At 51.7% G+C, this 15,556-nt stretch overlaps 1 protein-coding gene across 1 annotated transcript in view; it reads left to right on the forward strand.

Annotated features, from left to right (window-relative positions):
* Positions 1–14,493, forward strand: part of LOC118382698 (gremlin-2-like) — a 30,041-nt gene extending 15,548 nt beyond the window's left edge. Inside the window, exon 2 of the mRNA XM_052512610.1 lies at positions 13,383–14,493. Coding sequence (XP_052368570.1) covers positions 13,384–13,887 — 504 coding nt within the window. The 5' untranslated portion in view covers position 13,383 and the 3' untranslated portion in view covers positions 13,888–14,493. The remainder of the gene's footprint in view (positions 1–13,382) is intronic.
* Positions 14,494–15,556: the final 1,063 nt, after the last annotated feature.

Here is a 15,556-nt window from a genome sequence, read left to right on the forward strand (position 1 = left end):
TGACTCCACTGAGGACTCCCTCCCTCCTCCATCATGACTCCACTGAGGACTCCCTCCCTCCTCATGACTCCACTGAGGACTCCCTCCCTCCATGACTCCACTGAGGACTCCCTCCCTCCCTCCATCATGACTCCACTGAGGACTCCTTCCCTCGCTCCATCATGACTCCACTGAGGACTCCCTCCCTCCCTCCATCATGACTCCACTGAGGACTCCTTCCCCCCCTCCATCATGACTCCACTGAGGACTCCCTCCCTCCCTCCATCATGACTCCACTGTGGACTCCCTCCCCCCTCCATCATGACTCCACTGAGGACTCCCTCCCTCCTCCATCATGACTCCACTGAGGACTCCCTCCCTCTCTCCATCATGACTCCACTGAGGACTCCCTCCTTCCCTCCATCATGACTCCACTGAGGACTCCCTCCCTCCTCCATCATGACTCCACTGAGGACTCCCTCCCTCCTCCATCATGACTCCACTGAGGACTCCCTCCCTCCTCCATCATGACTCCACTGAGGACTCCCTCCCTCCTCCATCATGACTCCACTGAGGACTCCCTCCCTCCCTCCCCTCATGACTCCACTGAGGACTCCCTCCCTCATGACTCCACTGAGGACTCCCTCCCTCCCTCCATCATGACTCCACTGAGGACTCCCTCCCTCCATCATGACTCCACTGAGGACTCCCTCCCTCCCTCCATCATGACTCCACTGAGGACTCCCTCCCTCCATCATGACTCCACTGAGGACTCCCTCCCTCCCTCCATCATGACTCCACTGAGGACTCCCTCCCTCATGACTCCACTGAGGACTCCCTCCCTCATGACTCCACTGAGGACTCCCTCCCTCCTCCATCATGACTCCACTGAGGACTCCCTCCCTCCATGACTCCACTGTGGACTCCCTCCCTCCTCCATCATGACTCCACTGAGGACTCCCTCCCTCCCTCATGACTCCACTGAGGACTCCCTCCCTCATGACTCCACTGAGGACTCCCTCCCTCATGACTCCACTGAGGACTCCCTCCCTCCCTCCATCACGACTCCACTGAGGACTCCCTCCCTCATGACTCCACTGAGGACTCCCTCCCTCCATCATGACTCCACTGAGGACTCCCTCCCCCTCATGACTCCACTGAGGACTCCCTCCATCATGACTCCACTGAGGACTCCCTCCCCCTCCATCATGACTCCACTGAGGACTCCTCCCTCCCTCCATCATGACTCCACTGAGGACTCCCTCCCTCCTCCATCATGACTCCACTGAGGACTCCCTCCCTCCATCATGACTCCACTGAGGACTCCCTCCCTCCCTCCATCATGACTCCACTGAGGACTCCCTCCCCCCTCCATCATGACTCCACTGAGGACTCCCTCCCTCCCTCCATCATGACTCCACTGAGGACTCCCTCCCTCCCTCCATCATGACTCCACTGAGGACTCCCTCCCTCCCTCCATCATGACTCCACTGAGGACTCCTTCCCTCCCTCCCTCATGACTCCACTGAGGACTCCCTCCCTCCCTCCCTCATGACTCCACTGAGGACTCCCTCCCTCCCTCCATCATGACGTCACTGAGGACTCCCTCCCTCCCTCCATCATGACTCCACTGAGGACTCCTTCCCTCCCTCCATCATGACTCCACTGAGGACTCCCTCCCTCCCTCCATCATGACTCCACTGAGGACTCCCTCCCTCATGACTCCACTGAGGACTCCCTCCCTCCCTCATGACTCCACTGAGGACTCCCTCCCTCCCTCCCTCATGACTCCACTGAGGACTCCCTCCCTCCCTCCCATCATGACTCCACTGAGGACTCCTCCCTCCCTCCCTCATGACTCCACTGAGGACTCCCTCCCTCCCTCCATCATGACTCCACTGAGGACTCCCTCCCTCCCTCCCTCCCTCCCTCCCTCCATCATGACTCCACTGAGGACTCCCTCCCTCCCTCATGACTCCACTGAGGACTCCCTCCCTCCCTCCCTCCCTCCATCATGACTCCACTGAGGACTCCCTCCCTCCCTCCATCCATCATGACTCCACTGAGGACTCCCTCCCTCCCTCCATCATGACTCCACTGAGGACTCCCTCCCTCCATCATGACTCCACTGAGGACTCCCTCCTTCCCTCCCTCCCTCATGACTCCACTGAGGACTCCCTCCCTCATGACTCCACTGAGGACTCCCTCCCTCCCTCCATCATGACTCCACTGAGGACTCCCTCCTTCCCTCCCTCCCTCATGACTCCACTGAGGACTCCCTCCCTCATGACTCCACTGAGGACTCCCTCCCTCCATCATGACTCCACTGAGGACTCCCTCCTTCCCTCCCTCCATCATGACTCAACTGAGGACTCCCTCCCTCCCTCCATCATGACTCCACTGAGGACTCCCTCCCTCCATGATGACTCCACTAAGGACTCCCTCCCTCCATCATGACTCCACTGAGGACTCCCTCCCTCCCTCCATCATGACGTCACTGAGGACTCCCTCCCTCCCTCCATCATGACTCCACTGAGGACTCCTTCCCTCCCTCCATCATGACTCCACTGAGGACTCCCTCCCTCCCTCCATCATGACTCCACTGAGGACTCCCTCCCTCCCTCATGACTCCACTGAGGACTCCTCCCTCCTCATGACTCCACTGAGGACTCCCTCCCTCCCTCCATCATGACTCCACTGAGGACTCCCTCCCTCCCTCCATCATGACTCCACTGAGGACTCCCTCCCTCCCTCCATCATGACTCCACTGAGGACTCCCTCCCTCCCTCCCTCCCTCCCTCCATCATGACTCCACTGAGGACTCCCTCCCTCCCTCCCTCATGACTCCACTGAGGACTCCCTCCCTCCCTCCCTCCCTCCATCATGACTCCACTGAGGACTCCCTCCCTCCCTCCATCCATCATGACTCCACTGAGGACTCCCTCCCTCCCTCCATCATGACTCCACTGAGGACTCCCTCCCTCCCTCCATCATGACTCCTTCCCTCCCTCCATCATGACTCCACTGAGGACTCCCTCCCTCCATCATGACTCCACTGAGGACTCCCTCCCTCCCTCCATCATGACTCCACTGAGGACTCCCTCCTTCCCTCCCTCCATCATGACTCCACTGAGGACTCCCTCCCTCCTCATGACTCCACTGAGGACTCCCTCCCTCCATCATGACTCCACTGAGGACTCCCTCCTTCCCTCCCTCCATCATGACTCCACTGAGGACTCCCTCCCTCCCTCCATCATGACTCCACTGAGGACTCCCTCCCTCCATGATGACTCCACTGAGGACTCCCTCCCTCCCTCCCTCCATCATGACTCCACTGAGGACTCCTTCCCTCCCTCCATCATGACTCCACTGAGGACTCCCTCCCTCCATCATGACTCCACTGAGGACTCCCTCCCTCCCTCCATCATGACTCCACTGAGGACTCCCTCCCTCCATCATGACTCCACTGAGGACTCCCTCCCTCCATCATGACTCCACTGAGGACTCCCTCCCTCCCTCCATCATGACTCCACTGAGGACTCCCTCCCTCCCTCCATCATGACTCCACTGAGGACTCCCTCCCTCCCTCCATCATGACTCCACTGAGGACTCCCTCCCTCCATCATGACTCCACTGAGGACTCCCTCCCTCCCTCCATCATGACTCCACTGAGGACTCCCTCCCTCCCTCCATCATGACTCCACTGAGGACTCCCTCCCTCCATCATGACTCCACTAAGGACTCCCTCCCTCCCTCCATCATGACTCCACTGAGGACTCCCTCCCTCCCTCCATCATGACTCCACTGAGGACTCCCTCCCTCCCTCCATCATGACTCCACTGAGGACTCCCTCCCTCCCTCCATCATGACTCCACTGAGGACTCCCTCCCTCCATCATGACTCCTTCCCTCCCTCCCTCATGACTCCACTGAGGACTCCCTCCCTCCCTCCATCATGACTCCTTCCCTCCCTCCCTCATGACTCCACTGAGGACTCCCTCCCTCCTCCATCATGACTCCACTGAGGACTCCCTCCCTCCCTCCCTCCATCTGACTCCTCCCTCCCTCCCATGACTCCACTGAGGACTCCCTCCCTCCATCATGACTCCACTGAGGACTCCCTCCCTCCCTCCATCATGACTCCACTGAGGACTCCTCCCTCCCTCCCTCCATCATGACTCCACTGAGGACTCCTCCCTCCCTCCATCATGACTCCTTCCCTCCCTCCCTCATGACTCCACTGAGGACTCCCTCCCTCCCTCCATCATGACTCCACTAAGGACTCCCTCCCTCCCTCATGACTCCACTGAGGACTCCCTCCCTCCCTCCCTCCATCATGACTCCACTGAGGACTCCCTCCCTCCTCCATCATGACTCCACTGAGGACTCCTTCCCTCCCTCCCTCCCTCCTCCATCATGACTCCACTGAGGACTCCCTCCCTCCCTCCATCATGACTCCTTCCCTCCCTCCCTCATGACTCCACTGAGGACTCCCTCCCTCCCTCCCTCATGACTCCACTGAGGACTCCCTCCCTCCCTCCATCATGACTCCACTGAGGACTCCTTCCCTCCCTCCATCATGACTCCACTGAGGACTCCCTCCCTCCCTCCATCATGACTCCACTGAGGACTCCCTCCCTCCCTCCCTCCCTCCATCATGACTCCACTGAGGACTACCTCCCTCCCTCCATCATGACTCCACTGAGGACTCCCTCCCTCCCTCATGACTCCACTGAGGACTCCCTCCCTCCCTCCATCATGACTCCACTGAGGACTCCCTCCCTCCCTCCATCATGACTCCACTAAGGACTCCTTCCCTCCCTCCATCATGACTCCACTGAGGACTCCTTCCCTCCCTCCCTCATGACTCCACTGAGGACTCCCTCCCTCCCTCCATCATGACTCCACTGAGGACTCCCTCCCTCCATCATGACTCCACTAAGGACTCCTTCCCTCCCTCCATCATGACTCCACTAAGGACTCCTTCCCCCCCTCCATCATGACTCCACTAAGGACTCCTTCCCTCCCTCCATCATGACTCCACTAAGGACTCCTTCCCTCCCTCCATCATGACTCCACTGAGGACTCCTTCCCTCCCTCCATCATGACTCCACTAAGGACTCCCCCTCCATCATGACTCCACTGAGGACTCCCTCCCTCATGACTCCACTGAGGACTCCCTCAATCATGACTCCACTAAGGACTCCCTCCCTCATGTCTCCACTGAGGACTCCCTCCATCATGACTCCACTGAGGACTCCCTCCCTCCCTCCATCATGACTCCACTGAGGACTCCCTCCCTTCCTCCATCATGACTCCACTAAGGACTCCCTCCCTCCCTTCCTCCATCATGACTCCACTAAGGACTCCCTCCCTCCTTCCCTCCATCATGACTCCACTGAGGACTCCCTCCATCATGACTCCACTAAGGACTCCCTCCCTCCCTCCATCATGACTCCACTAAGGACTCCCTCCCTCCCTCCATCATGACTCCACTAAGGACTCCCTCCCTCCTTCCCTCCATCATGACTCCACTGAGGACTCCCTCCCTCATGACTCCACTAAGGACTCCCTCCCTCCATCATGACTCCACTAAGGACTCCCTCCCTCCCTCCATCCTGGTCCTTCTATGGCTCAGTTGGTAGAGCATGGCGCTTGACTCCCTCGATTCCATCATGGGACCACCCCTCCACATGACTGTAAGTCCTTTGGATAAAAGCGTCAGCTAAATGGCATATATTATCATGACTCCACTAAGGACTCCCTCCCTCCCTCCATCATGACTTCACTGAGGACTCCTTCCCTCCCTCCCTCCATCATGACTCCACTGAGGACTCCCTCCCTCCCTCCATCATGACTCCACTAAGGACTCCCTCCCTCCCCATCATGACTCCACTGAGGACTCCCTCCCTCCCTCCATCATGACTCCACTAAGGACTCCCTCCCTCCCTCCATCATGACTTCACTGAGGACTCCTTCCCTCCCTCCCTCCATCATGACTCCACTGAGGACTCCCTCCCTCCCTCCATCATGACTCCACTGAGGACTCCCTCCCTCCCTCCATCATGACTCCACTGAGGACTCCCTCCCTCCTCCCTCCATCATGACTTCACTGAGGACTCCCTCCCTCCTTCCCTCCATCATGACTTCACTGAGGACTCCCTCCCTCCCTCCATCATGACTCCACTGAGGACTCCCTCCCTCCCTCCATCCATCATACCTCCACTAAGGACTCCTTCCCTCCCTCCATCCACCATCATTACTCTGAAGCACAATCAGTTTCAGAGTGATATGAGTTGATGGGCTAACATATAATACTGAGCAGAGTTTCCAGACGGAGACAGGCTCAGGCTGCATCTTCACCTCTCCTTTCTCATCTTCCCTGCCCACAGCCAAGGTCCACCACTGGAGACCTCTTACTCAGGCCCAGTAGGGAAAACTGCCCTGACAGTTTACTAACAGTACACGGAATAGAACGGTTTGGAATCACATGGCTCAGAAAACTATTTCTAGGTCTAGATCAGATTCTCATTCATACTGGGAAGTGTTGACATTACTGACAGATATATTCATACTGGGAAGGGCTGACAGATGTATTCATACTGGGAAGGGCTGACAGATGTATTCATACTGGGAAGGGCTGACAGATAAATTCATACTGGGAAGGACTGACAGATGTAATCATACTGGGAAGGACTGACAGATGTAATCATACTGGGAAGGGCTGACAGATGTATCCATACTGGGAAGGGCAGACAGATGTATTAGAGCTAGAGGAGAGAGGAGAGCTTGAGGAGAGAGGAGAGATGAGAGGGAGAGGGGAGAGAGGAGAGAGGAGAGAGGAGAGAGGAGAGAGGAGAGAGGAGAGAGAGCTAGAGGAGAGAGAGCTAGAGAGAGGAGAGAGAGCTAGAGAGAGGAGAGAGAGCTAGAGGAGAGAGAGAGAGAGGTAGAGGTGAGAGAGAGAGAGAGAGGTGAGAGGTGAGAGGAGGAGAGAGAGGAGAGAGAAGAGAGAGAGCTAGAGGAGAGAAGAGAGCTAGAGGAGAGCTAGAGGAGAGCTAGAGGAGGGGAGAGAGAGAGGAGAGCTAAAGGAGAGAGGAGAGCTAAAGGAGAGAGGAGAGCTTGAGGAGAGCTTGAGGAGAGAGAGGAGAGCTAAAGGAGAGAGAGGAGAGCTAAAGGAGAGAGAGGAGAGCTAAAGGAGAGAGAGGAGAGCTAAAGGAGAGAGAGGAGAGATAAAGGAGAGAGAGGAGAGATAAAGGAGAGAGAGGAGAGATAAAGAGAGAGGAGAGATAGAGGAGAGAGGAGAGCTAGAGGAGAGAGGAGAGATAGGAAGAGAGAGAGGAGAGAGAGGAGAGAGGAGAGAGAGGAGAGAGAGAGAGAGAGAGAGAGAGAGGAGAGAGAGGAGAGAGAGGAGAGAGGAGAGAGAGGAGAGAGAGAGAGAGAGAGGAGAGAGTCCTTCTGGAGGAGAGAGGAGAGAGGGAGATTCCCGGGAGATACGTAGAAGTATGATGACTGAGTCGCTTTGGAGCGTCAGCTAAATGGAGAGAGGAGAGAGAGGAGAGAGGAGAGCGGAGAGAGAGGAGAGCTAGAGGAGAGAGGAGAGCGGAGAGAGGAGAGCTAGAGGAGAGAGGAGAGCTAGAGGAGAGAGGAGAGAGGAGAGAGGAGAGCTAGAGGAGAGAGAGAGGAGAGAGGAGAGCTAGAGAGGAGAGAGGAGAGAGGAGAGGAGAGCGGAGAGAGAGGAGAGCGGAGAGCTAGAGGAGAGCGGAGAGCTAGAGGAGAGCGGAGAGCTAGAGGAGAGAGGAGAGCTAGAGAGGAGAGAGGAGAGAGGAGAGAGGAGAGCTAGAGGAGAGAGAGGAGAGAGGAGAGAGAGGAGAGAGAGGAGAGAGAGGAGAGAGAGGAGAGAGAGGAGAGAGAGGAGAGGAGAGGGGAGAGAGGAGAGCTATAGGAGAAAGCTTAGAGACAAACAGATGCCAGGCGTTAGAGGTCTGTGAGTAATTCCATTTCAACTCTTAGAAAATGGATTTTCAAAGTTATAGCCACATGTGCTACAAAGATGTCTGTCTGTCTGACAGTGGCCCCTCAGTTGTCCCTACTTAATCATTATTCCTAGCCGTGGATCCTGCTGAGCTGAGTGAGACAAAGTGACAAATTAGAGTTAATCTGCCTCTTCCTGTCCTGAAGGAAACTATGTGAAACTAGTGGAAAGAGCAGAGGGTTGACTGACCCCAACAATCAGACCCCGTACTGCAATATATATATATATGAGAGAGAGCGGGAAAGAGGGAGAGAGAGAGAGAGACAGGGAGAGAGAGAGAGAGACAGGGAGAGAGAGAGACAGGGAGAGAGAGAGAGAGAGAGAGAGAGAGAGAGAGAGAGAGAGAGAGAGAGAGAGAGAGAGAGAGAGAGAGAGAGAGAGAGAGAGAGAGAGAGAGAGAGAGAGAGAGAGAGGGAGAGAGAGAGAGACAGGGAGAGAGAGAGAGACAGGGAGAGAGAGAGAGACAGGGGAGAGAGAGAGACAGGGAGAGAGAGAGACAGGGAGAGAGAGAGACAGGGGAGAGAGAGAGACAGGGAGAGAGAGACAGGGAGAGAGAGACAGGGGAGAGAGAGACAGGGAGAGAGAGACAGGGAGAGAGAGACAGGGGAGAGAGACAGGGGAGAGAGAGACAGGGAGAGAGAGAGACAGGGAGAGAGAGAGAGAGACAGGGAGAGAGAGTGGGAAAGAGGGAGACAGATGAGGGAGGGAGACACCTAGATGAGGGAGGGAGAGACCTAGATGAGGGAGGGAGGGACCTGGGGAGGGAAAGAGCGATGCGGGAGGGAGAGAGGGAGAGAGAGGGAGAGAGAGCGGGAGGGAGGGAAGGGATATAAGGAGGGAAAGACATGGAGGGAGGGAGTGGAGGGAGAAAGAGCGGGAGGGAGACAGATGAGGGAGACACCTAGATGAGGGAGGGAGGGGAGGGAGAGCGGGAGGGGAGGCAGGGAGGGAGGCAGGGAGGGAGGGAGTGGACCACTAGGCTACCTGCACCCCCACTATTTTTTACATGTAATTTGTGTCCATTTGTGATAAGCCCCTGTGAAGAAATGTAGAATCAAGTGGAAGGGACAATCCCTGTTTTTTCAGATAACTTGGCAGAATGAATTAGTAAGAGAGCTGTCTCTCGGGGCTCAGGCTAGACAAACAAATGCTCCTGTTGACATGGGCCTCCTTCAGAACGCTAAGAAACAAATACACTGTATGGATCAGGAAGTCCAAATCAGATTACTATTGAAATGTGGTCACAGAGAACCTAAAACAACCCTACCAAGTTCTGGACGCCAATCAAATCATTGTCAGGTTCTAATGTCTCCTCTGGCCTTCCTGACCATTTAATGATGGGTTCTAATGTCTCCTCTGGCCTTCCTGACCATTTAATGATGGGTTCTAATGTCTCCTCAGGCCTTCCTGACCATTTAATGATGGGTTCTAATGTCTCCTCTGGCCTTCCTGACCATTTAATGATGGGTTCTAATGTCTCCTCTGGCCTTCCTGACCATTTAATGATGGGTTCTAATGTCTCCTCTGGCCTTCCTGACCATTTAATGATGGGTTCTAATGTCTCCTCTGGCCTTCCTGACCATTTAATGATGGGTTCTAATGTCTCCTCTGGCCTTCCTGACCATTTAATGATGGGTTCTAATGTCTCCTCTGGCCTTCCTGACCATTTAATGATGGGTTCTAATGTCTCCCTGGCCTTCACCATTTAATGAATCCCTAATGAACTCCTCTGGCCTTCCTGACCATTTAATGATGGGTCCCTAATGTCTCCCTATCCTGGTCAAAGTCTATGAATCCCCAGTGAACTCCCTATCCTGGTCAAAGTCTATGAATCGCCAGTGAACTCCCTATCCTGGTCAAAGTCATATTAATCCATAGTGAACTCCCTATCCTGGTCAAAGTCTATTAATCCCCAGTGAACTCCCTATCCTGGTCAAAGTCTATTAATCCCCAGTGAACTCCCTATCCTGGTCAAAGTCTATTAATCCCCAGTGAACTCCCTATCCTGGTCAAAGTCTATTAATCCATAGTGAACTCCCTATCCTGGTCAAAGTCTATTAATCCTCAGTGAACTCCCTATCCTGGCCCAAAGTCTATGAACCCCTAGTGAACTCCCTATCCTGGCCAAAGTCTATGAATCCATAGTGAACTCTCTATCCTGGCCAAAGTCGATAAATCTAGTGAACTCACAGTTAAGAAACTGTAGCTATATGGCCGTGGAAAACATGAATGGGCTTGATAAAAAGCAACATTGTGCTGCTCTGTTTGTGGATTTATCAAAAGGTCTTTGATTCAGTTGACCATGAATTGTTGCTAGCTAGACTCAGAAACATTGGTCTCAGGGGCAGTAAATTGGTTCAGGAGCGACATTAATGACAGAACACAATGTGTATATACACTCACAATCACAAGTCTGTCTTGAGATTAATGGAGGTGTGGCCCAGGATGTACAGGTAGTTTGTTCTAACCTATCATCTCTCTGTCAGGATGTTCAGGTAGTTTGTTCTAACCTCTCTGTCAGGATGTTCAGGTAGTTTGTTCTAACCTCTCTGTCAGGATGTTCAGGTAGTTTGTTCTCTCTCTGTCAGGATGTTCAGGTAGTTTGTTCTAACCTCTCTGTCAGGATGTTCAGGTAGTTTGTTCTCTCTCTGTCAGGATGTTCAGGTAGTTTGTTCTAACCTCTCTGTCAGGATGTTCAGGTAGTTTGTTCTAATCTCTCCTCTCTCTGTCAGGATGTATAGGTAGTTTGTTCTAATCTCTCTGTCAGGATGTACAGGTAGTTTGTTCTAACCTCTCTGTCAGGATGTTCAGGTAGTTTGTTCTAACCTCTCTGTCAGGATGTACAGGTAGTTTGTTCTAATCTCTGTCAGGATGTTCAGGTAGTTTGTTCTAATCTCTCCTCTCCTCTCTCTGTCAGGATGTACAGGTAGTTTGTTCTAATCTCTCCTCTGTCAGGATGTACAGGTAGTTTGTTCTAACTCTCTGTCAGGATGTTCAGGTAGTTTGTTCTAATCTCTCCTCTGTCAGGATGTACAGGTAGTTTGTTCTAACCTCTCCTCCTCTGTCAGGATGTTCAGGTAGTTTGTTCTAACCTCTCCTCTCTCTGTCAGGATGTACAGGTAGTTTGTTCTAACCTCTCCTCTCTGTCTGTACAGGATGTAGTTTGTTCTAACCTATCATCTCTCTGTCAGGATGTTCAGGTAGTTTGTTCTAACCTCTCCTCTCTGTCAGGATGTACAGGTAGTTTGTTCTAATCTCTCCTCTCTCTGTCAGGATGTACAGGTAGTTTGTTCTAATCTCTCTGTCAGGATGTTCAGGTAGTTTGTTATAACCTCTCTCTCTCTCTGTCAGGATGTTCAGGTAGTTTGTTCTAACTCTCTCCTCTCCTCTCTGTCAGGATGTACAGGTAGTTTGTTCTAACCTCTCCTCTCTCTGTCAGGATGTTCAGGTAGTTTGTTCTAACCTCTCCCTCTCTCTGTCAGGATGTACAGGTAGTTTGTTCTCCTCCTCTCTCTGTCAGGATGTACAGGTAGTTTGTTCTAACCTCTCCTCTCCTCTCTGTCAGGATGTACAGGTAGTTTGTTCTAACCTCTCCTCTCCTCTCTGTCAGGATGTTCAGGTAGTTTGTTCTAACCTCTCCCTCTCTCTGTCAGGATGTACAGGTAGTTTGTTCTAACCTCTCTCTCTCTCTCTGTCAGGATGTACAGGTAGTTTGTTCTAATCTCTCTGTCAGGATGTACAGGTAGTTTGTTCTAACCTCTCTGTCAGGATGTTCAGGTAGTTTGTTCTAACCTCTCCTCTCCTCTCTGTCAGGATGTACAGGTAGTTTGTTCTAACTCTCTGTCAGGATGTTCAGGTAGTTTGTTCTAACCTCCCCTCTCTCTGTCAGGATGTACAGGTAGTTTGTTCTAATCTCTCTGTCAGGATGTACAGGTAGTTTGTTCTAACCTCTCTGTCAGGATGTTCTCTCTCTGTCAGGATGTACAGGTAGTTTGTTCTAACCTCTCCTCTCTCTGTCAGGATGTTCAGGTAGTTTGTTCTAACCTCTCCTCTCTGTCAGGATGTACAGGTAGTTTGTTCTAATCTCTCCTCCTCTCTCTGTCAGGATGTTCAGGTAGTTTGTTCTAACCTCTCCTCTCTGTCAGGATGTACAGGTAGTTTGTTCTAACCTCTCTGTCAGGATGTACAGGTAGTTTGTTCTAACCTCTCCTCTCCTCTCTCTCTGTCAGGATGTTCAGGTAGTTTGTTCTAACTCTCTCTGTCAGGATGTTCAGGTAGTTTGTTCTAACCTCTCTCTCTCTGTCAGGATGTACAGGTAGTTTGTTCTCTCCTCTCCTCTCTCTGTCAGGATGTACAGGTAGTTTGTTCTAACCTCTCCTCTCCTCTCTCTGTCAGGATGTACAGGTAGTTTGTTCTAACTCTGTCAGGATGTTCAGGTAGTTTGTTCTAACCTCTCTGTCAGGATGTACAGGTAGTTTGTTCTAACCTCTCCTCTCTCTGTCAGGATGTACAGGTAGTTTGTTCTAATCTCTCCTCTCTCTGTCAGGATGTACAGGTAGTTTGTTCTAATCTCTCCTCTCCTCTCCTCTCTCTGTCAGGATGTACAGGTAGTTTGTTCTAATCTCTCCTCTCCTCTCTGTCAGGATGTTCAGGTAGTTTGTTCTAACCTCTCCTCTCTGTCAGGATGTACAGGTAGTTTGTTCTAACCTCTCCTCTCCTCTCTGTCAGGATGTACAGGTAGTTTGTTCTAACCTCTCCTCTCCTCTCTGTCAGGATGTACAGGTAGTTTGTTCTAACCTCTCCTCTCTGTCAGGATGTACAGGTAGTTTGTTCTAATCTCTCCTCTCCTCTCTCTGTCAGGATGTACAGGTAGTTTGTTCTAACCTCTCTCCTCTCCTCTCTCTGTCAGGATGTACAGGTAGTTTGTTCTAACCTCTCTCTCTCTCTCTGTCAGGATGTTCTGTCAGGAAGGTTTGTTCTAACCTCCTCTCTCTGTCAGGATGTTCAGGTAGTTTGTTCTAACCTCTCTGTCAGGATGTACAGGTAGTTTGTTCTTCTCTCCTCTCTCTCTCTGTCAGGATGTACAGGTAGTTTGTTCTAACTCTCTGTCAGGATGTACAGGTAGTTTGTTCTAACTCTCTCCTCTCCTCTCTCTGTCAGGATGTACAGGTAGTTTGTTCTAACCTCTCCTCTCCTCTCTCTGTCAGGATGTACAGGTAGTTTGTTCTAACCTCTCCTCTCTGTCAGGATGTTCAGGTAGTTTGTTCTAACCTCCCCTCTCCTCTCTGTCAGGATGTTCAGGTAGTTTGTTCTAACCTCTGTCAGGATGTTCATGTAGTTTGTTCTAACCTCTCCTCTCCTCTCTCTGTCAGGATGTACAGACAGTTTGTTCTGTCAATCCTACTTGCAGGCGTCCTGTGCCTGGTGGGCGGCAACACCCGCAAGACCCGCCTCCAAGGCTCCATCCCCAACCCTTTCAAAGGGAACGGCAACACCTCTGACAAACGCACCCGTAAACAGGAAATACTTGCCTCCAGCCAGGAAGCGCTGGTCGTCACAGAGAGGAAGTACCTGAAGAGTGACTGGTGCAAGACCCAGCCGCTGCGTCAGACGGTGAGCGAGGAGGGCTGTCTGAGTCGTACCGTCATCAACAGGTTCTGCTACGGACAGTGTAACTCCTTCTATATCCCACGACACGTTAAGACGGAGCAGGAGTCTTTCCGGTCCTGTGCTTTCTGCCGGCCGCAGCGTTTCACCACGCTGACCGTAGAGCTGGACTGTCCCGACCTCCAGCCGCCCTTCCGGCACCGCAAGATCCAGAGAGTCAAACGGTGTCGCTGTATATCGGTCTCCGTCGGTGACCCTGGGAAGCGGTGATACTCGTGTCGCTCTCTCTTCTATCATCTTGGACAATCCCTAGATACTGTCCAGATTGTCCGCTCACCTCACAGGAGACAGTTTGTACAAGACTCGAGTACATGGAGGGTCAGGACATGCATTTTTACTGACGGCACATAGAATGAATACATAAAAGCTGAAGGGGCCCACTCTCTTTAGAAGTACTGAGCATGACGGATGTTTCTATGGAGCAGCTCTGTGTTGATCATACCAAGCACTCTATATGAGACAAACGGACATTTCTACAACCCAGACCAATTAAACCCATACACTCTGTAGTTCAAAGATGGTGGATAAATGAAGATGTCTTACTCAGGTGGGTTTACCGTTTAAAACAGAAAATGGTCACAATTCCAGACTGCTTAAGGAAGTGCCTTTCCAATAGACAACAATGTGATAGCAGCTGGGTCTGGTCTACTTAGTTCATTGACTGTATATGAACCCGGGGGGGGAAAAAAAGCAGAGTGAGACACCTCACTTCCTCTACCGTCTCTGCAGAAACAGACGTACCTGGACCACAGGTCTCCTCAGCCTGTCGGAGAGGGGGGGTCATATTCAAATGGGAGAAAACTGACTGAAACAAAAAGGAGACATCAAATTTTCAACTTCAAAATGTGTTTCTAATGTGTTTCAAATGTGTTTCATGTGTTTCTCCTGGCAGAAACAGACTTAGGTTGTTGGAGAGACTGACACAGGTCTACTGCAGTAACAGCTGACCTGGGGTTTCGGAGAGGGGGAATAGAGACTGACTGGGTTAGTAGAAGACCTACTTCAAAGGGTAGGAGGGGGAATAGAGAAACTAGACTGAAACAAAAAGGGTGGACTTGTAGAAGACCACTGCATACAAAATGCTAATTTTCAACTACAAAATGTGTTTCTAATGTGTTTCTTATGTGTTTCTAATGTGTGTCCTAATGGATATGACCATATTCCACAGTAACAGGGACTCTGGTAGTAGGAGGTTGTTGAATAGAGGGTAGGAGGGTGTTGAATAGAGACTGACTGGGGGTTAGTAGTAGACCTGACTGGAGCAGTAACAGCTGACCTGGGTTTTCAATAGAGACTGACTGGGTTGAAGTAGAAGGTCCTACTAGACCTACTGCAACAGCAGAGGGTAGGAGGGTGTTGAATAGAGACCGGGAGTTTCACAGAGGGTAGGAGGGTGTTGAATAGAGACTGACTGGGTTAGTAGTAGACCTACTGCAGTAACAGCTGACCGGGGTTTCACAGAGGGTGGTAGGACGGCTGGGTGTTGAATAGGGAGTTTCACAGAGGGTAGGGAGGGTGTTGAATAGAGACTGACTGGGTTAGTAGTAGACCTACTGCAGTAACAGCTGACCTGGGGTTTCACAGGCATTGTATCACCGGGGTTTCTGAATAGAGACAAATAAATATCACATTATTATTAGATTTTGAGAATTTATATCAATACAATGTTACATTACAATAGCATTTTATATTTACAAAAATGAATAAATTATATACTAAATCTGAATAAATGATACTAAATCTGTACCAAAGTTAAACTTGTTTCATGTGTTTTTTTTTTAGTGTGTTTTCATTGTGTTTTGTTTAAACTTCGTCAGTATTGTAAAAGTTCAGATGAAAGTTGCTGCAAACAACAACTCAGTTTGAAGACTCATATTCT

The sequence above is a fragment of the Oncorhynchus keta genome, unplaced genomic scaffold, assembly GCF_023373465.1.
Source record: "Oncorhynchus keta strain PuntledgeMale-10-30-2019 unplaced genomic scaffold, Oket_V2 Un_contig_8888_pilon_pilon, whole genome shotgun sequence".
NCBI lineage: Eukaryota > Metazoa > Chordata > Actinopteri > Salmoniformes > Salmonidae > Oncorhynchus > Oncorhynchus keta.